This window comes from Manihot esculenta, chromosome 8 (assembly GCF_001659605.2).
Source record: "Manihot esculenta cultivar AM560-2 chromosome 8, M.esculenta_v8, whole genome shotgun sequence".
In the NCBI taxonomy this organism is placed as follows: domain Eukaryota; kingdom Viridiplantae; phylum Streptophyta; class Magnoliopsida; order Malpighiales; family Euphorbiaceae; genus Manihot; species Manihot esculenta.
The window spans coordinates 333,343-355,000 of record NC_035168.2 but is presented as its reverse complement, the minus strand read 5'-3'; the positions used below and the strand labels follow the sequence as shown (position 1 = coordinate 355,000).

The following is a 21,658-nucleotide window of genomic DNA, read 5'->3' as shown; positions in this document are numbered from 1 at the left end:
AGAAATGTTCCTTGTTAGATTGGGACATTTAAATTCATATGTTACTTAATGCTGCTGTTAGAAGTGTGATCATGAGGTGCTTGTTTGGAAATAGCATGTTTGATACAAGTTAAATCTACTTGAAGGTATCAATGTGTTTGACATAAGTTAAATATACATAAAGGTATTAATGAACTTTTGGCTGGAATTATTGATTATCAGATTGATGAGCAAGATGCAAATTTGAATCTCTGTAATTTATTGCTTCAGAGTTTCTGATATTCCTAGCCTGGTATTTTGAGAGTCAGTGTAGGGTTCACTACAAAGGTGTTGTTGATTTCTTGTTGGCCTCACAGTAAATTGCGGAGCTGCAAGAGGTAGGATTTTGGGGATGAAGGTATTTTAGAAATGTACAACCTTTTATTTTTTAATTTTTTTTTTAAATTTTTGTGTGAAGTGTTTTTGGTATCTGGGTTCATGTTTCTGTATGTAAGATGATGGAAGAACCAGGGGGGTTATCGGAAGAATATGTACTTATCATTATTATTTGAAGAATTTATGATTATTATTATTATTGTTATTATTATTTCAAGTGGTTGTGTTGCGCATGTTCTTATTATTTATGTCGTGGTAGATAGTGCAGTTGTGAAATTTAACTTGGATGTTTTTTATTTTTTCGATCAAAACTTGGATTTTTTTAATTTTCTTTTTTTTTTTTTATCAAAAGTTGGATGTTATTTGTTAGTGATGTTGCTATGTTTGTTTTTTTTTTGGAATATTTTACTATTTAGTTTTAGGTTTTACCCGTCAAAATTTAAAGTCGTCTGTCACCGATTTCATTTTTTAAAGTAGCTAAAATTTTTAAATTACTAAATTTCCTTTCCCCTCCGCAACTCCAACGATTGAATTCAAACTCAAGAGACTCTTAGATCATAACATTCTCAACACAACACCCTGTTAAATACGAGAAAGAACTTTTTGTCCTTCCGAATATTCTGCCGAAGATGTTCGATAAGACTTCTTTCACTCGAAGGCAAGCCTTAACTAGATGTGATGCTCGACTCTAATGGGTTTTTTGCAAAATTAGGATCGGGTGAATATAATTTTGCCGATTTGGGGTCGGCTAAAACTTATTTGCCGATTTGAGGTTCGCCTGCCACGTGACAGGTGAAAAGAGGACCTGGCACCTCTTTGATAGACGCCAGATCTGGCCTCTTCTCAAAGAGGCGCCCGCCAGGCCTGGCCTCTTCTCAAAGAGGCGCCTGGTGCCTCGGAAGCTTGTAATTTAGTTTTTTATTTTTAAATAGTGGCATAGCGCAAGGCCACAATTTAGTTTTTTATTTTTAATTATTAATATATTATAATTAAATATTTATATTATATTAATTTAAAAATATTATATTTTTATAATAATAATTTTTTTATATAATTTTAATGTTGTAATATTTAATAGATTTTATTATTAATTTTTAAATAAAAAATTACTGATATTATATAATTTCAAAGTTTAATTTTATTGTAATTAGATGTATAAAAATAATTAAATGTATAAAAATAATTCGATTGTGATTGAATGTATAAAAATAATTTATCGTATAATATATATTTATATAGTGATAAATTTTTTTATTATTTTAATAAATTAATATATTAATACTGTAATTAAATAGTATGAATAATTTTGTATACGTTTAATCACATGATAATATTATTTAATCACATGATAATATTATTTAATAACTCTTCAAAGTATTAAGACAAATTAAAAATAGTTATTATATTTTATAAAAATATTTTTAATATATAAGAGTTTAATAATAAAAGCCTGCACATAAAAAATATTTATAATATAATATTATTGTATACAAGATCACTTTATTAAATTTTTTATAGTATATATTTATCCAATAATAAAATTTTTTATTATTTTAATAGATTAATACAGTAATTTCTGTAATTAAATAGTACCGGTAATTTTGTACATATTTAATATTATTTTATAACTCTGCAAAGTACTAAAACCAGTTATAAATAGTTATTATATTTTATAAAAATATTTTTAATATATAAGAATATTATAAAAGTTAATAATAAAGAAATACACATAAAAATATTTAGAATTATAATATTAATCTGCTATTAAATTTATACAAAATTATTTAATTAAATTAATTACTTAATTTATTTATCTTTTTAATAAATTATAAACAATTTATATAAAATATTTAAAATTATTATATTATCTTACTATTCAAATATTTAATTAAATTTATTATTTTTGATAAATTATAAATAATTAGGTGATCACATATAACATTTAATCACAACATAATTTTATTCTATAATTCTAAATAATAGTTTAATAAAAAATAAATTTAATTTTTATAATTTTAAATATTCATATTAATTAGTTTATTTATTTATTTTTTATTAATTATTTAAATTACAATATAATTTTATTTTATAATTTTAAAATAAAAGTACAATAAAAAATAAATTTAATTTTTATAATATTAAATATTCATATTAATTAATTAGTTAATTAATTTTTTTTATTAATTATTTAATTTAATACTCTTATATATATTTAATTATTAAATTGATATAATATAAATATTTAATTATAATATATTAATAATTAAAAATAAAAAACTAAATCGGCCGGGTCTGGCGCCTGTCAAAGAGGCGTCAAGTCCTTTTTTCGCCTGCCACGTGGCAGGCGAACTCCAAATCGGCAAATAAGTTTTAGCCGACCCCAAATCAGCAAAATTATATTCACCCGACTCTAATTTTATAAAAAGTCCGACTCTAATCCTCCTTGGTTCCTTCTTTAATTTAAACAGTATGTAGACTTGTGCTTTGCTCCTCAAATATTCGATGATTAAGCTTATCCTGCAACGGAATACTCGAACGCAGTGCATAATTAACTATTATTCAACAATAATTACTAGATAAATGGTCATTTTCTTGCTTAATGTTGGCTATAAAAATGCGCTTTCTTTTTGTTTTAAACTAACACGGAGTAAGTTGAGACTGAATGAAGTGACCTGAAAGGAAAAAAGAAATGGGATTATAGTTTAATTTTTCTTAAAATACAGATATCAAATTCATTAGTAATGTTAGAAGTTACAACTAAATAATAAAATTTTATATTACTTTAGTGGTAGGATTCAAGTATTGATATAACACTGATGATGGATATATTCATGGTGAGAGTTGAATTCACAAAAAAATAAATCATGTTCTTTTCAACAATTATGAACCGTAAAGCCACTGTATTTTTATTTTATAAAAGGTGAGAATGATCAAGTCCACAGATAATGGAGTAGCCACTGTATTTTTATTTTAGAAAAAATTACTTTTTAGTTCATAAGATTTAACGTAATTAACACTTCTGTATCTCTATTTTGGCAATTCATAGTCATTCCATCTAAAATAGTCCATCTAAAATAGTCGTTTGGTCAAAGAGTCAAAGGTGAGAGGTGAAAATTTTTTCTAAAAATATCCTTAATAAATTTGCTAAAATCTCTCAATGTGAAATCCTTCCATCTTTTTTCTCTTTCATATCTTATTTATTTTCTTTTGTCTATTGTTTATTTTTTTTTTCATCTTTAGTAGCTATGCCTATTTTGTCTATTCTCCCCTTTTCCACCAATGGATGGACAAGTTCAATTCTCTCAAGAGTATGTTCAACTGATAAAATGTTGGGTGTCAAAATCACTAAGGCGTCTTCTTCATTTCATGCATTGATGGCGTGTATTACGATGAATCCAGACACATCGAACACATCGAACCATCTCATCTCTCTTTCATCAGTTGCACTTCTGGAGGTAATCCTCCGGATTATAGATTGATTTCTCCAACAGGTGAGAATGTTGGTTTCGGATCGGGAGAAACCACTAACCTTGCTACTACGGGTGGTCAATCAAATCAATTGCTGCCCTTGACCTCTGCACTCCAAGTAATTTTTTCTTTATTAGGATGAATAAAAAATAAAAAGATACTAATTTTAAACTAAAATTTATTTAGATTGATTTTCTTTTTGATTAATTATTTAATTTTTTTATCATTATTTATTTTAATTGCCTTATTTTTATTTTCGTTTCACTCTTTATTAAAATTTTTATTTTTATTTTTATTGTTTATTTTCTTAGTTATTAATTAAAAATTTTTAGTATCAATTTTTTATGATTTGATCCTATTTCTCATCATGACAATAATTATATTTATTAAATTTAGATAAATTATCTGTGCGTTATAGGAGAAGGAATTCATTTCAGGAGGGAACTTAATTTAAAGCTTGTACGCGTTAGAGGAATTTATATTATCTGGAGCTTTTATAAGTTTAGTTAAGTAAATACTATTCAATTGTTGGCGTAGATTTTTGTGTAGGATACTGATAACATAATATTTCTATGATATGCAACCAATAAAGTAGGACTTGAATTGAATTAATTTTATTTATTTTCTCAGTTTCGAAGTAAAATTTTAATTTTTTAAAATAAAATTCATGATTAATCATATTAAAATTCATTTGAATTCTTTTTACAAAACATTTTTTTTCAAATGGGTGAAGATTGGGTTTTTAAGTTGGTGTCAAAAAATAGAAAATCTGAACTACAGGAATGAAGTGGGCACAATGTAATTAGAAACGGGGTCAGAGTAAAGATAACTTTATATAAATATTCAAAAAGTTATAAGCATTTATCTTACAATATTTCCATTTGGCATCCACAATCATGGTGGTTAATTGATATGATAAACAGGCTTAACACCCTGAATCTGAAAGTTTCTACTTAAATATGAATATATACACAATAACACCCTGCATGTGAATCTTCATTTCCATGTCTAATTTTCTGCCCCCCACTCTTGGCTCTCCAAGTGCAATGCTTGAACATTCTAACCACAATCTGCAGATAGCTTTGGAATTGGAGGGATGAAATAGTGAATCTTGCAGACTACGAGTTAGCTGGGGCTAGGAATTCCTCCACGAATTGAGAATGTTGGATAACTTGTATTTATGATGTGGGAATCTATGAACACAACCATAACTGTGATGTCATCATGAAAATGTCTCCTCACCCCCTTATCAATTTTTTCCATATCTGAATACCTCATTTCTCTTTTTTTTGCTGCTTCCTTGAGTGCAGCTTTAACCAGTCTCTTGGCAATTCCCTGCATTAAAATGCATAGCCAAATACATGCTTAGTTAATGCCGCATACCATTTAACGAAACATAGCGCTCAACAATGGCTTACATTGCGAGGGAAATTTTGGACAATATCGACAGCCTCCTGGTTGCTGAGATGCTCCCATAAGCCATCAGAAGCAAACACCAGGAACTGATCTTCTGGTTGGAGTTTATGGACTAAGACTGATGGCTCCGAACTAAGGATTGGCTTGTGGAAATGTCCAGCCAATCTATACTTGGATTGTAGAGGCTCTCTGTTGAACTCTGCCTTCTTAAGGTAGGCATCCCCAATGGATCTTGAAACCTGCAATTATAAAGTATCAAGAAATCCAAAATTTAGCACAAAAAGAATCCATACACACAATCTTTCTTGTGCTCTAGGAATGGAATGGAATGGAAATTACCTGTATGATGCCTTTGACACGCCATACTTTGTGCTTCAGGACAACAATCTGGGGATCATCAGGGTGTAAGGATCGAAGTTCATTTCTCTCAGATTCTATATTTGCATTGTGCTCCCTAGATAATTGTATAGCTGCAACTCTCCGGCTTCCTCTTTCTGCTCTCCCTAAGACTACCCGAGAGTCTCCAGCATTTGCTATATACAACAGTCCATTGCACACCACTCCCACTAAACAACAAGATCCCGCTGATGCTATCTGGGGTCTCTTCAGCCACTGTTGTTTCACAAGAGAGAGGAAGTCCTCTTCTGTTGCTGAAAAAGCCTTCTTTAGGACATTTTCTGATACCTCCTGGTGCTCAGAGACAAATGCTGCATTACAAGGAACAATAAGTATATTAGTTAGCTGAGTTGCACTCACATTGAGTCTTTTTGAACAGATCCAACGACAGAATTTGGTTTAGCGAAAACGTTAGCAAACAATTAGAGCTGAAGCATACCCTTGAAATTGGAGAAAAGATTGTGACATATAAACCTTGAAGCTTCAGTTCCTGCATGTCCATCGTATACTCCGATAAAAGTTCCCCGAGGACCTGAATTGTCAGAGCTCAAAGGCCCTGATTCAAGCTGGCTTTGATCTTCCAGTGAATTGTTGGCTTGAATTACAGCCATTGAGAACTCTCCATAAAGATGGTTCCCCAAGTCCTTGTACCACAACAATCCATCAACCTTCCCACTGGCATCATCGTCGACACGAGGCCTCCAGCAGGGTTTAACCATTTTCAAAGATCACACTAAAACCAAAGGCTACAAGATTAGGATACAACTTTTTATATTTTTATTTATCTAAAATCTATTAAGACCAAGCTAGCAACGTTATATGTTCATAGAAAACAATTTCTGCTTATGCTCCAATCCCACGATCAAAATTGAAGCTATATAGTGACCTGAGCCGGGCAGCATGAATAAGTACAATTTAGAAATAAAGACCAAAAGAGTATGGGCCAAATGAACGGATAAGTGTATATTGAGACAAGAAGACAATGGTGTTTATCCGAGTTCAGAGAACATGGAGGTGTGCTGGTGCAATGTACCTTGAATCTGGGTAGAGTGCGTTTGGTCCTTTCATGTGTGCCATATTTCAAGAAACAGACTTAGCTGTAAAAGAAGACACGGATTTGATAGTGACAGAGTCTGGTTTGAGATCAGCGAGATCAATGGAGAAAAGGATAAGAGAAGGGTTTGGAGTTTTCAGGCAGAAGATCTTCACTTCTGTTGTCAGATGCGATCCGAGCATGGGAAATAAAGAGATTCAAATTAAAATGCCTGACGTTGTTGTTGTTGTCTTGTTGCCTTGTCTTTTGTGTTTTAAGTAGCTGTGCCCTGGTGGGGTTTATGTGGTTTCCCATTCCACGGCTGAGATTTTTGGAGATCTAGTAACCCACTTAGGCAACTTCTGTCCTGATGATAAGTGTCTGTTTTCCTCCTCTTCTATAATTGTATTGAGAAAAGAAATAATTAAACCATAGGGCTTTTTGCAAAATTAGGGTAGGGTGAATTGTGGATTTGGGGTCGGCTAAAAAAAAGGATCCGGCGTCTCTTTGACAGGCGTCAGGCCCGACCGCTTCTCAAAAAGGCGCTTGGCGCTTCGAGAAGTTTGTTTTCTTTTTTTTTTTAAATTGTGGCCCGGCGCCGCTTAAAGTGACGCCAGGCCACAATTTAATTTTTTATTTTTAATTATTAATATATTATAATTAAATATTTATATTATATTAATTTAAAAATATTATATTTTTATAATAATAATTTTTTTATATAATTTTAATGTTGTAATATTTAATAAATTTTATTATTAATTTTTAAATAAAAAATTACTGATATTATATAATTTTAAAATTTAATTTTATTGTAATTAGACGTATAAAAATAATTTAATTGTGATTAAATGTATAAAAATAATTTATCGTATAATATATATTTATATAGTGATAAATTTTTTTATTATTTTAATAAATTAATGTATTAATACTGTGATTAAATAGTATGAATAATCTTGTATACGTTTAATCACATGATAATATTATTTAATAACTCTCCAAAGTATTAAGATAAATTAAAAATAGTTATTATATTTTATAAAAATATTTTTAATATATAAGAGTTTAATAATAAAAGACTGAATATAAAAAATATTTACAATATAATATTATTGTATACAAGATCACTTATTAAATTTTTTATAGTATACATTTATCCAATAATAAAATTTTTTATTATTTTAATAGATTAATACAATAATTTTGTAATTAAATAGTACCGATAATTTCGTACATATTTAATATTATTTTATAACTCTGCAAAATACTAAAATCAATTATAAATAGTTATTATATTTTATAAAAATATTTTTAATATATAAAAATATTATAAAAGTTAATAATAAAGAAATACACATAAAAATATTTAGATTTATAATATTAATCTGCTATTAAATTTATACAAAATTATTTAATTGAATTAATTATTTAATTAATTTATATTTTTTAATAAATTATAAATAATTTATATAAAATATTTAAAATTATTATATTATCTTGCTATTAAAATATTTAATTAAATTTATTATTTTTGATAAATTATAAATAATTAGGTGATCACATATAACATTTAATCACAACATAATTTTATTCTATAATTCTAAATAACAATTTAATAAAAAGTAAATTTGATTTTTATAATTTTAAATATTCATATTAATTAATTAATTTATTTATTTTTATTAATTATTTAAATTACAGTATAATTTTATTTTATAATTTTAAATAAAAGTGCAATAAAAAATAAATTTAATTTTTATAATTTTAAATATTCATATTAATTAATTAATTAATTTTTTTATTAATTATTTAATTTAATACTCTTATATATATTTAATTATTAAATTGATATAATATAAATATTTAATTATTAATATAAAACTAAATTGTGGTCGCCAGCCACAATTTAAAAGAAAAAAAAAGAAAACAAGCTTCCCGAGGCGCCAGGCGCCTCTTTGAGAAGCGGCCGGGCCTGGTCCCAGGTCCTCTTTTTGCCTGCCACGTGGCAGGCGAATCCCAAATCGACAAATAAGTTTTAGCCAACCCTAAATCGGTAAAATTATATTCAACCGACCCTAATTTTACAAAAAGCCCTAAACCATAACACACTCTTGGGTTAGGATAGATTGCCATCCTCGGTCGTTGACAATTCTAAAATATGTAAGTCTAAATAAGCACATGCATAGTTTGGGCTAAAAGTAGACTAAGCGAAAGCCTGACCTCATTGCAGTATTTGCTATCTAAGTGGCTAAAAGAAGAATCAGTAATCCCAGTCTTCTGTACGTGCTTGTTGCATGGAGCAAAGATGGGTATTTCGTAAAAATGATCATTATTACAAGAAAAGGAGAGAAGGATAGATGGATGTATTGGACCATAAGACAAAAGGGGTCCAGTAGAGAAACTGATGGTGGGTACATGCACTAGAACATTGCCACATATTGAAACAGCTAATGCATATGCTCTCAACAACTTGGTCTGCAACTGGGGCTCCTTCATTATCACTAAATGTTGCCTCATATCATATGTCATCTGCTACAACCCCATACATATACGGAAAAACAAAAAATTGAAAAAAGAGCGGAGATAGAAGCATCACCGGCTGAATAGCACAATAATTTATTGGGTGGTTGCAAGAAGACAATGGACATCACTTCGTGCATATCTGATATATCTCAGTCAAGTGGTTGCATGAAGCAGGCGATTGAGAGAGAGAGAGAGTTTTCTGATATATAAGCACGTGCATATATTTGGTGGTTGCTTAAGATGATATCCTAGTTCTTAATATTTAAAACTTTTAAGACCAATTTTAAGGCTTGAAGCTCATTGAAATTGGAGGAACAAGGTTAATGCATTGAGCTTCACAAATAGGCATATAAAGGGAAAATAATCTTCTTGTTCTTGGATGCAAAAGATGTAGTTTGATTTTGATGCATAGTATAGTAAAGCAATTGTTGTTTCTACTTGTCTGCAACCTTTTTTGGTTTAGGTCAGCCTGAAAAATACATATGCTTCTGTTTAACTTCAATGAGATAATGACATGTCCTATAGTAGTTTAACTTGCTCACTTCATTAAGTTATTGCGTAAAGTTCCCATGCTGGAACAGCTTGTCAAACGACAGCTAGTCCTCCATCTCTTCCTTGGTTTGGTTTCAGCCCAGATGATTATGGGCCAACAAACACCATGTTCTAAGCTAGTTTTGGATCAAATTTGGTGATAGTCGGGAAGGGGATAAATCGGAATTAGATCAGTCATAGGCAGATACAGAAAAGTTGGAGAGAATTCAGTGTCGATCAATAGCGATTCTGTTCAATTCCAATCTTATTTTGATGTTTAAACAGTTTGATATCCTCTTGGTACCTTTTTACGTATGTTATATCTTCTATATGTTCAAAGTGAAATTGGATTTGCTAGATCAAACCGCCTATTTTAAGGGCTTTTTGCAAAATCAGGTTTAAAAAAAAATATATTTCTTAAATCCTGATCCGCAGAAAAAATTTTCCCAGATCAGAGTGAATAAGTATTTTACCACACTTTATAAGTGCGGTAGACTCTACCGCACTTATAAAGTGCGGTAATAGAGAAAAATAAAATTTTTTTAAGATAAAAAATTTTACCGCATTTTTAAAGTGCGGAAAACTTTTTTTTTAAAATAAAAAATTCTACCGCAAGTGAAAAGTGCGATAGAATTTTCTAATTCATTTCCTTTTTCCGCAAATTAAAATGACTCAATTTCAATTTCTGTTGTATTACCGCACTTGTAAAGTGCGGTAATACTGTACTTTATTTTTTAAATATATATTATATTATATTAATTTATTTATTTTTATATTAAATATACATATAATTATAAAAATTATATTAATATTAATTATTTTAATATAATTAAATTTTAATATTATAATAATTATATATAATTTATTTTAATAATTAAAATTATATATAAATATAATATCATAATTATACGGGATGATATCTATTTACCCTCGTATTACACTATAACACAAGATCTAAGCTCGATGGCTTCTAATTTTAATATTAATCTTGCTGTTACTGAAAGTGAAGGTATAAGCGGAGCTTGATGGCTTCTAATTTTAATATTAATCTTGCTGTTACTGAAGGTGAGGATATAAGCGGTGACCGCCAGCCATATAAAACTCGACGTTCACATGAAATAAACGGACGTCCACGTGACACGAAAATACATTTGAAATATCATTAGTATTATTTTTTATATTATACATTCTATAATTTTTAATTATTTATATATAATTTTTTATAATTTTTAATTATTTATATATAATTTTTTATAATTTTTAATTAATATTAATTATGATATTATATTTATATATAATTTTAATTATTAAAATAAATTATATATGATCATTATAATATTAAAATTTAATTATATTAAAATAATTAATATTAATATAATTTTTATAATTATATATATTTAATATAAAAATAAATAAATAAATATAATATAATATAATATAATATATATTTAAAAAATAAATTATAGTATTACCACACTGCTAATACTACAGAAATTGAAACCGCCTCATTTTAATTTGGGAGAGGAGGAAAATCAATTAGAAAATTCTACCACAATTTAAATGTCCGGTAGAATTTTTTATTTAAAAAAAAAATTTTTAGCACTTTAAAAGTGCGGTAAAATTTTTTATTTTAAAAAATTTTATTTTTTTCTATTACCGCATTTTATAAGTGCGGTAAAGTGCGGTAAAACACTCATTCACCCTGATTCGGGAAAATTTTTTCCACGTACCATGATTTAAGAAATATATATTTTTTTAGACCTGATTTTGCAAAAAGCCCCTATTTTAGTCCCATTCTGATTTTAAATGAAAAAAAAAAATGGTCTCTTAGTGAAATAACTGTTTAGGGAGTAAGTAGTTTTAATTAATATCTTTGATTAAAATAAATTTAGAAAATAAAATGTTAAAAACTAAATTTTTTTATTAAATTTTTGAAAATTGAAAAACAACCAAGAAAAGAGCTATTTACAAAAATCCTATCACAAAAATTTATGAAAAAATTTTAAAAAATAATTAAAATATAAAATTAACCCTTAAACGATAGAATTTGGATCTCGAATTTTGTAACAGAGCCTGATTCTCTTATCACAATTTTGAAAGTTATCCGTCTCGAAATTCTCTTTCTGAAAATCTATTATGGGCCTTCAACGACAGCTAAAGTTAAATTCAGTCTAAATCTTCCATAAAATCCAAATCTAATTACTCCACATCATTCTTTTCTACTTATAAATGACTCGACCTCAAGTTATAAGCAGCATGATAGTACTAAAACAGATCTGTCACGTTAAACGTCTTGAAAATTTTCATGTAATCTGAGAGGTTAAGAATATAGATATTGTTATTAATCTTCTGAATAATTTGAAATGGACAAATTTTCTTTGGGTCAAACTTTTTCTGTCATCCACCATGTTCCTTACACAAATACACCATAACTTGATCATCAATATTAAAGGACTTGAAACACCTATATTTATCAGTTGCAGTTTTATACTTGTTATTGACTTTTGTAAGACATTGTTGTATCTGCTTGAAAACATCTACATGCGGATTTGCCAAGTTGTTTGCTGCAATACTATTATGAAAACCTATAGGAAAGGCAATAAGATCAACTGTATGCACTGAAATTTTTCTGTACATGATAGGCGGTTGTCGAAGCCGTAAAAAATAAACCAATTAAACAATCAATAATAAACTTGCAGATAGTGGCAATAGGGTCGAATCCACAGGAAATTGATACTTATTTATTTTCCTTGTCAAGACCAAGTAAAGAAACAAACAATAAAAGTAAAATGGGGGTTTTGAGGTTTGATAAACTAAACTAATATTGAAAGCAATAGAGAAAAGCAAATAATTAAAGTAGAGAAATTCAATAATGAGCAAGGTCTAGTTGAAGAGTTGGATCCACTTTAGTTGTTGGGATTGATCATTGAAACTTATATTCTCTTATTTAACTCAATAAATTAGTTATGGAGGTGGAAGATGCTTCTCACCAACCATATCCCTCCTTAAGCATAGATTATTTAGGGAACGTCCTCTAATTAATCACTAATTAACAAGTTGCCAAGGAATGTCCTTGGGCCTTTGGCATCTAACAACTGTTAATTGCATTAAGAAAAAGAGAGACCTAATTCTGGCTACCCAAACGTATGGTGATATTGCTAGATTATGCAATTTCCTAGGTTTTTACACCAAGGGTTACTTGTGTTTAAATAATTCAAGCAATTATGGACTTCAAACTATCCAAACTAACAAAGAATTACTTTGCAATCAAGAATCAGGTGGCCAATTTGATCAAAACAACAAAGCAACAATAAATTAAGCACAAAATTGCATAAATACTGATTAATAAAAGAATAACATGAAGGTTCAGATCTCCCAATCCATAAACAACCAAAGTTTCACCTTATTCTTCAACTAGAAAAAGGGTTTCAGCCACTCATGGCTGAAACTAACATAAAAGAAAAGAAAGAAAGCAAAAAGAAGGAGAAAAAGGGGCCAATTGGCCTGCTGGTGTGGTGCGGCTGCTGATGCAACTTCTGCCGAGGATGTATGATGATCCAAAGATGTGAAAGATCTGCTGGTTTGCATGCCCTTTTATAGCTGAAGAGACTGCCCTAGGGTTTTCTTGTTGAGTTGGGACTCCTTTTCCCAATTGGAGTTGAATTCTTGGAAGGTAATTGTATTTTGATGAGATTTGCCTTCCTAAATATGTGGGATTGAGTGCTGAGGTGTCTTTAGGGTTTGTTGAGCTGTCCACACGTGTTTGGGAGGGAAAACACTTCTTGAGCATTTGAATTTTGATTTTCCCGCAATTTACTGTCTGCTGGTTGCTGATGCTGTTTGCCCGGGTTGTTTGGGCAAACAGCTCGGGCAAACAGTCTGGTTTTCCAATTGTCTATGCTCTGCTTCTGCCCTGCTGGTCTGTTTGCCCAGTCTGTTTGGGCAAACAGTCTGGTCAAACAGCAGATTGTTCCTCTTCCATTTCAGCTTCAACTTTGGTTTGGGCAAACCATGCTTGTGCAATTTTGCTCTCTTTTGGGCAGATTTAAGGCCATTTTTGCCAAATTATCATTTTACTCCATTTTCTGCAAAATAAGGTTAAAACCACAAAATTAGGTAGAAAATGTGTAAATTAACATAAATATTAATATGGAAAATGGGTCTAAATTTGGCTCTATCAAATACCCCCACACCTAACCCTTTGCTTGTCCTCAAGCAAATAGACCTAGTGAAACAAGCTTTCTTTACTACTTGATCCTTATTTCCACTTAAGCTCATACCCTAGACTCCTACTTTGAAGTATTGTAGTGAAGAGTGTATGCACCAAGGTTACTTTCCTCTTTTCCTTGTCTCCCTTTACCTACCATAGTTAGTATTTATTTTCCTCAAGAGAGGTATCATGCACATATTTGTTTATTTTTAGACTCTTTTTAGCTTTCAGAGTGATTTGCCCTTTTCTTGAAGCACTTTACTCTTTTATTAAGCTTTTGCACTTTTATTCTTGCTTGAAAAAGTCACCAACCTTTTGACGTGAAGGTACATATTTGTGATACCCACCCCCAGTTACTCAGTTGGTCACTTGTCCAAGTGGCTACTAGCTCTGTTCATAGTCTTTGACCATTGGAACAGTTTTTACTTTGTGCTTTTGAGGTCTTTGCCTTTACTGAATTTTCTTTTTCTTTTTCTTTTTCTCAATGATTGGGGCAAATCAACACCAATTGCCAAAACAAGTCATATTTAGTTCATTCATACAACTTTCAATTTATTCTCTCTAATGAGGGTCATCAATATATTTTTCACCATGGCAAGCTCAAAGATTCAATTCAAAAGGAAATTTCCAAAAATGAATACAACTTACTGCAATTGATTCAAATTAGGTTTAAAGGGTTATCACATCAATGGGGTCATGAGAAGAAAGCTCATTCACCATAGCCTATGTGTTTGAGTAAAGCATGTCAAAACAGAAAAACTGTGGCTATGTGAATGTGTGTGAGTTGAAGGAAAAATAACTAAAAATGAAAAAAAAAATTAACCTAATGTGTGCTAATTGAAAATTAAAGCTTAAAAGAAATTAAGAGGAATCAAAAAGTATGCATGAAGCATCAAAATTCAGAGATATGCACCCCCACACTTAGATTATGCATTGTCCTCAATGTATGGAAAAATTAAAGTTCAAGTGAAAAACTGATACTTCCCTGGTATGGTTGTTTGCCCAGTTTTGTTTGGGCAAACAGCTGGCTTTAGGTGCGTCTGTGTGCAGATGTGTGCTGGTGCTGGTACTGGTTGCTGCACTGGTGGTTGGCCTGCTGGCTGGTAGGCCTGCTGGTCTTATCTGCTGGTAGGCCTGCTGATATAGGCTGCCCGCTGATCTGCTGCAGTTGTTTGCCTAGCTTGCGTGGGCAAACAACTTAGTATGCTGCTGATTGGCCCGCTGGTGCTGTTTGTGTGATGTCCAAACATGCTGTCATGCAGTGGGACAGCAGAAAAATGCAAAAGGTGCTGCCCATTTTGTGCAGCAGCAAGAAGTTTTGAGAAGAATAAGATTTGTCATTGAACGGGCATAATAGAATATTGAATATAGAGGAAGAAGGTACTGCCCTGTTTAAGTTTTCTTCTTTGTCGCTTCTGCTGCCTTGGTTGTTTGCCCAGTCTGTTTGGACAAACAGCTTGGTCGAACAGTGATTTTGTGGTGCTGTCTACTGATGTGATGGACTGCTGTGGTTGTTTGCCCAGCTTGCGTGGGCAAACAGTGTGCCCTGGTAGTCTTCTCTGCTGTTTGCCCAGTGTGTTTGGGCAAACAGTTTGGTCATCCAGCCTTTACCTACAAAACAGCTAAAAGCTGGAAGTGAGTTAACTCCTCTGGTTCCTGCATCTCTGATTGTTTGCCCATGCTGTTTGGGCAAACAGTCACATATCTCTGTTTTTTTTTTTTTTTTTTTTCGTCTGGAAAATCTTCCTTGATTGGGCATGTCTCCGCTGGGTTGCCTCCCAGTAGCGCCTTAGTTTAAAGTCGCGGGCTAGACTTTCTTGATTTGATCAAGGCTCAAGTAATTGGAGGAGGGAAAATGGTTCCAACTGCATTAAGTAAAAAGTGTAGCGTGCCTTTTGATTTGGTCACAACCCATCCTATTTCTTTCATGTACTCATAAAGTAACATGATTATCTTCTCCTCTTTCAGATGAGGTGTGCCTCTAGTCCTTATGTGTGCATATTTGAGATGATTGGGCAGCACTTTGAACTCCAATTCATATTTCTCCATAGGTGGCTGCAATTTGGTATTGAATTCGGGCAAAACAAATTCTACCTTACCTTGCTGTTTGGGCGAACAACAATCTGCTTGTACAATCTGCATAGCTTGTTTAGGCAAACAAGGGTCTGCCTTCTCTTGCTGTTTGGGCAAACAACAATCTTCCTCATGGTCCTTTGCTGGCTGCTTGAGTGAACAGCATTTTGTCAAGGTTATTTGCCCGACTGATCTGGGCAAACTGTTTCCAGCTTGCTGAAGTGGTTTGGAGAGGCTGCAATATTTTTGTGCTTGGTGCTGGACCTATTCGGGCAAACAAGATTCTACCTTGACTTGCTGTTTGGGCAAACAGCAATCTGCTTTGACTTGCTGTTCGGGCAAACAAGCTTCTACCTTCTTTTCCTCTGCTGGAGTGATTTGGGCAGTCTGCCATTAGTCTCATCTGGTTGCTGAACCTGTTTGGGCAAACAGGGGCTTGCCTGTTCTGCCTTTGCTGGCTGTTTGGGCAGACAGCAGTCTGCCTGTTCTGCCTTCTGTCTGCTTGTTTGCCCAGGCTGTTTGGGCAAACAACAATCTGTCCTCTGCATGCAGCAGTCCATTGTTGTCCGTTTCAGCTCTACTTGGCTTCTTGCATCTTCTTGGCTGTCCTCCCTACAAAAATCATCGGTTAGCATATCATTTTGATTTATATCAAAAATTTCTTGGCTCAAATAATCAATGATGTCTAAACTATCAACAGGTTTTGATTCAGTTGGGGCACTTTCAGAAGTTGCTGGTTCAGCAAGTGCAACCACTTCTGGTTCAGTTGTGTTAATTGCTGAGGTTGCTGGTGTTTGGACAGCAACAAGGGATGCAATGGTGGCAGATTCAACACTTGCTGATTTTTGGACAGCAGGTTCAGCAATTGCTGGTGTAATTGTGGAAGTTTCAGCAGGTGGACAACAGTTGTTGTCTCTATCTTCAGCAGCTTGGTCAGCAACAAAGTCTAAATTTTTTACAGCAGGTGCTGCAATATTCTCAATAGTAGCAGTATGTATTGCTGTTTCTTGGATGGTAGGAGCTTCAACAAGTATTGTTTGGACAGCGGCTGGTTCAACAATTTTACAGCTAGATTCAGCAGGTATAGCAGCAGGCACTGCAGTGTTTGGTGCATCAAATAAAGTAGCAGATGAAGCAAATTCAGCAGCTGGTTCAGTTTCTGTTTCTTGGGAACTTTCATCATCGTCCCATACATCTTGAAGATCTCCCTCTCTTCTTAATATGTGTGCGTTCATTGAGTTGACCACTTGATCCACTTGCTGTTGGAGAATTTGCCCAGAAATTTCCAATTTCCTCACCATCTCTTCAAGTTCCATATTGGAGCTTTGAGGTGTTGCTTGGGCTTGATAGTTTTGGTAGTAGTCAGCCCTTGCATAGCCATAATTTAGATGGTCCCATGGATTGTAGGTATCAAGGTAGGGATCATGTCTTGGCTGGCTATTGAATCCTCCAAAGGCATGTACTTGCTGGTAATCCTCATAAAGTGTAGGACATTGATCAGTTGGGTGTCCTACGTATGCGCAAATCCCACATGGCCGAGACTGCTGAAGTTGTTGAGCTTGACCTATGACATAACTTCTCACAACAGAGGTTAGTTCAGAAAGTCGAGCAGTGAGAATAGATATACTTACCTCATCCATGAATCAGTTTCTTGAGTCCAGATCTGATCATGAAAGAAAAACAAATAAGTTAAATCAATTCCCCGGCAACGGCGCCAATTTTTGATAGGCGGTTGTCGAAGCCGTCAAAAATAAACCAATTAAACAATCAACAATAAACTTGCAGATAGTGGCAATAGGGTCGAATCCACAGGGAATTGATACTTATTTATTTTCCTTGTCAAGACCAAGTAAAGTAACAAACAATAAAAGTAAAATGGGGGTTTTGAGGTTTGATAAACTAAACTAATATTGAAAGCAATAGAGAAAAGCAAATAATTAAAGTAGAGAAATTCAATAATGAGCAAGGTCTAGTTGAAGAGTTGGATCCACTTTAGTTGTTGGGATTGATCATTGAAACTTATATTCTCTTATTTAACTCAATAAATTAGTTATGGAGGTGGAAGATGCTTCTCACCAACCATATCCCTCCTTAAGCATAGATTATTTAGGGAACGCCCTCTAATTAATCACTAATTAACAAGTTGCCAAGGAACGTATGGTGATATTGCTAGATTATGCAATTTCCTAGGTTTTTACACCAAGAGTTACTTGTGTTTAAATAATTCAAGCAATTATGGACTTCAAACTATCCAAACTAACAAAGAATTACTTTGCAATCAAGAATCAAGAATCAAGTGGCCAATTTGATCAAAACAACAAAGCAACAATAAATTAAGCACAAAATTGCATAAATACTGATTAATAAAAGAATAACATGAAGGTTCAGATCTCCCAATCCATAAACAACCAAAGTTTCACCTTATTCTTCAACTAGAAAAAGGGTTTCAGCCACTCATGGCTGAAACTAACATAAAAGAAAAGAAAGAAAGCAAAAAGAAGGAGAAAAAGGGGCCAATTGGCCTGCTGGTGTGGTGCGGCTGCTGATGCAACTTCTGCCGAGGATGTATGATGATCCAAAGATGTGAAAGATCTGCTGGTTTGCATGCCCTTTTATAGCTGAAGAGACTGCCCTAGGGTTTCCTTATTGAGTTGGGACTCCTTTTCCCAATTGGAGTTGAATTCTTGGAAGGTAATTGTATTTTGATGAGATTTGCCTTCCTAAATATGTGGGATTGAGTGCTGAGGTGTCTTTAGGGTTTGTTGAGCTGTCCACACGTGTTTGGGAGGGAAAACACTTCTTGAGCATTTGAATTTTGATTTTCCCGCAATTTATTGTCTGCTGGTTGCTGATGCTGTTTGCCCGGGTTGTTTGGGCAAACAGCTCGGGCAAACAGTCTGGTTTTCCAATTGTCTATGCTCTGCTTCTACCCTGCTGGTCTGTTTGCCCAGTCTGTTTGGGCAAACAGTCTGGTCAAACAACAGATTGTTCCTCTTCCATTTCAGCTTCAACTTTGGTTTGGGCAAACCATGCTTGTGCAATTTTGCTCTCTTTTGGGCAGATTTAAGGCCATTTTTGCCAAATTACCATTTTACTCCATTTTCTGCAAAATAAGGTTAAAACCACAAAATTAGATAGAAAATGTGTAAATTAACATAAATATTAATATGGAAAATGGGTCTAAATTTGGCTCTATCAGTACACAACTGCAAAGGGTGACATCTTTGAAGAATTATAGACAGAACTGTTATAAGCAAATTCTTTTTGGGTAAGAGCAAGATCCAAAGCAGTTTTCTTATCACTGCAAATGCAACACAGAAGATTGTCAAGAGTGCAGTTCACCACTTCAGTTTGTCCATCAGTTTGAGGATGAGTAGCACTACTGTATCGAAGTTCAGTCCTAAAACGTTTCTATAAAGTCACCCAAAAGTGAGTTAAAAACTTCAAATCTCTGTAAGAAGTAATGGTCTTACGAATGCCATGTAAACGAACAACCTCCTGGAAAAATAATTTTGCAATATGAGAAGCATCATTAGTTTTCTTATAAAGAATAAAATGCGCCATTTTGGGGAACTTATCAATGACAACAAAAATGAAATTAAATCCACATTGAGTACGTGAAAGACCAAGAACAAAATCCGTAGACAAGTCATCCTAAGGATATTCTGAAATAAGTAATGGAGTATATGAACTTGTATTCTGCAAATAACCTTTCTGAGTTTGACAAACTGGATACTTCTGGACCATCCGACCTATATCTTTTTTTAATTGTGGCCAATAAAAACACTCATCTAAACCAACAATAGTCTTATTACACCCCAAATGACCACTCAAAACTCCTCTATAGACCTCTCGAAATAACTTTTTTCGCAGAGAAGAACGAGGAATGCATAATCTATTCTCTTTAAAAAGAAATCCATCATGTATCAAAAACCCTTCTGCAGGCTGACGAGCCTGGACCTTCATCCATATATCAGCAAAATCATCATCTGCAACATACAAATTCTTCAAAAATTCAAAATCCACGACTTTCTGATTAACTGTAATCAACAAAATATCCCTCCTACTCAAAGCGTCTGATATCTTGTTATTATGGCCAGTCTTATATTTTATGATATAATGAAAAGCTCCAAAATAAGCTGCCTATCGAATATGCATTTTATTCACATATTTTTTAGTCTTAAAATGAATCAAAGATTGATGATTTTTATGAATAATGAACTCTCACCCCATCAGATATTGTTCCCAAGTCTTAAAGGCCCGGAACACTGCATACAATTCTTGCTCATAAGTAGACCATTTATTATTAGTATCATTCAATTTTTCACTGAAGAAGAAAAATACCTACTAGACTATGATAACTCACCACCAATCCCAACTCCACAAGCATCACATTTAATCTCAAACAGTTTATCAAAATCAGATAGAGCAAGAATAGGAATAGAAGTAAGTTCATCTTTAATCTTCTTAAAGCTTTCGTTGGCAGTTTCAGTCCAAACAAATTTCTGCACTCTCTCTTTCTTCAAATAATATGTGGTAGGGGTAATAATGCTACTGAAATTTCTGATAAATTACCGATTGAAAGTAGCAAGTCCATGAAAGCTGCGAACTTCTGAAATATTTTTGGGAATGGGCTAGTTCCGTATTGCTTCTACTTTGTTCTCATCAATATGTATCACTTCTGCACTAACAATAAATTCAAGAAATAGAATGCGCTCTATCATATAAATGCATTTTTTAAATTAATAACCAACTCATTTTCTTGCAAGGTTGTCATAATTTGACGGAGGTACGGTAAATATTTTTCTTCACTGTGACTAAAAATTAAGATATCATCAAAATAAACAACTACGAATTTGCGTAAGAAAGAGCGCAAAACCTGATTCATAAGTCGCATGAACATGCTACGTGCACTTGTCAAACCAAACAATATAACTAGCCACTCGTACAAATCTTCATTAGTTTTAAAGGCTGTCTTCCATTCATCTCCCTCCTTAATTCGAACTTGGTGGTAGCCACTTTTAAGGTCGATCTTAGAGAAGACTTTAGACTCTGATAATTGATCCAGCATATCATCCAAGCGAGGAATAGAAAATCGATATTGCATCATAATCTTATTGATAGCTCTGCTATCCGCGCATATTCTCCAAGTTTTATCTTTCTTTGGAACCAATAAGGCAGGAACTCTGCAAGGGCTAATGCTCTGCCGAACGTGCCCATTCTTCAATAACTCTTCAACCTGTTCTTGAAAGATTTCATGCTCCTTTGAGCTCATTTTGTAATGAGGTAGATTTGATAATTTGAATTCAGGAATAAGATCAATCTAATGATGAATATCTCGCAAAGGTGGAAGCTTTGAAGGCTCCTCCACTACCCTAGAAATCTCCTTCAACAGCTATTTGATGGGTGGTGGTAAATATGGTACATCCTCCACTTCACTTTTTACTCTCACCAATAAAGCCAGTGTGCCTCTAGATTTCTCAATTACGCCTGATAGCCTTTGCACTCCCATAGAGACATAGCAACAATAGTTTTTCCTTCCACTTTAGAATGTTTCACAAAACCAGAAGGCAAAATAGTAATTTTCATCCGATTCTATGTAAACATGTACGAATTCTCCTTCTCCTTCTCCTTATGCTAAGCATCAACAT

General features: G+C 32.7%; 2 protein-coding genes across 3 annotated transcripts in view; one reads left to right on the top strand and one right to left on the bottom strand.

Annotated features, from left to right (window-relative positions):
- The window catches only part of LOC110621023 (protein MODIFIER OF SNC1 11), a 3,242-nt gene extending 2,671 nt beyond the window's left edge, over positions 1 to 571 (top strand). For both annotated transcript variants that reach the window (XM_021765027.2, XM_021765026.2), the window contains exon 6: positions 1 to 571. This exon is cut by the window's left edge and continues 850 nt beyond it. The gene's annotated coding sequence lies outside the window, so the exon portion shown is untranslated.
- A 4,086-nt stretch (positions 572 to 4,657) lies between these two features.
- Positions 4,658 to 6,673, bottom strand: LOC110621022 (probable protein phosphatase 2C 38). The gene is made up of 4 exons (XM_021765024.2): positions 6,074 to 6,673; positions 5,578 to 5,945; positions 5,241 to 5,477; positions 4,658 to 5,157 (listed from the first exon to the last, which is right to left on the bottom strand). The coding sequence occupies exons 1-4, from the start codon at positions 6,351 to 6,353 to the stop codon at positions 4,948 to 4,950; spliced, it is 1,095 nt and encodes a 364-aa protein (XP_021620716.1). The 5' UTR covers positions 6,354 to 6,673; the 3' UTR covers positions 4,658 to 4,947.
- Between the last annotated feature and the right edge of the window lie 14,985 nt (positions 6,674 to 21,658).

Coding starts and splice junctions, on each gene's coding strand:
- LOC110621022 (XM_021765024.2), bottom strand. CDS start 6,353: ATGGTTAAACCCTGCTGGAGGCCTCGTGTCGACGATGATGCCAGTGGG. Junction 5,946..6,073: donor TCTTTTCTCCAATTTCAAGG/GTATGCTTCAGC, acceptor CTTGTAATGCAG/CATTTGTCTCTGAGCACCAG. Junction 5,478..5,577: donor GTGTCAAAGGCATCATACAG/GTAATTTCCATT, acceptor TTATAATTGCAG/GTTTCAAGATCCATTGGGGA.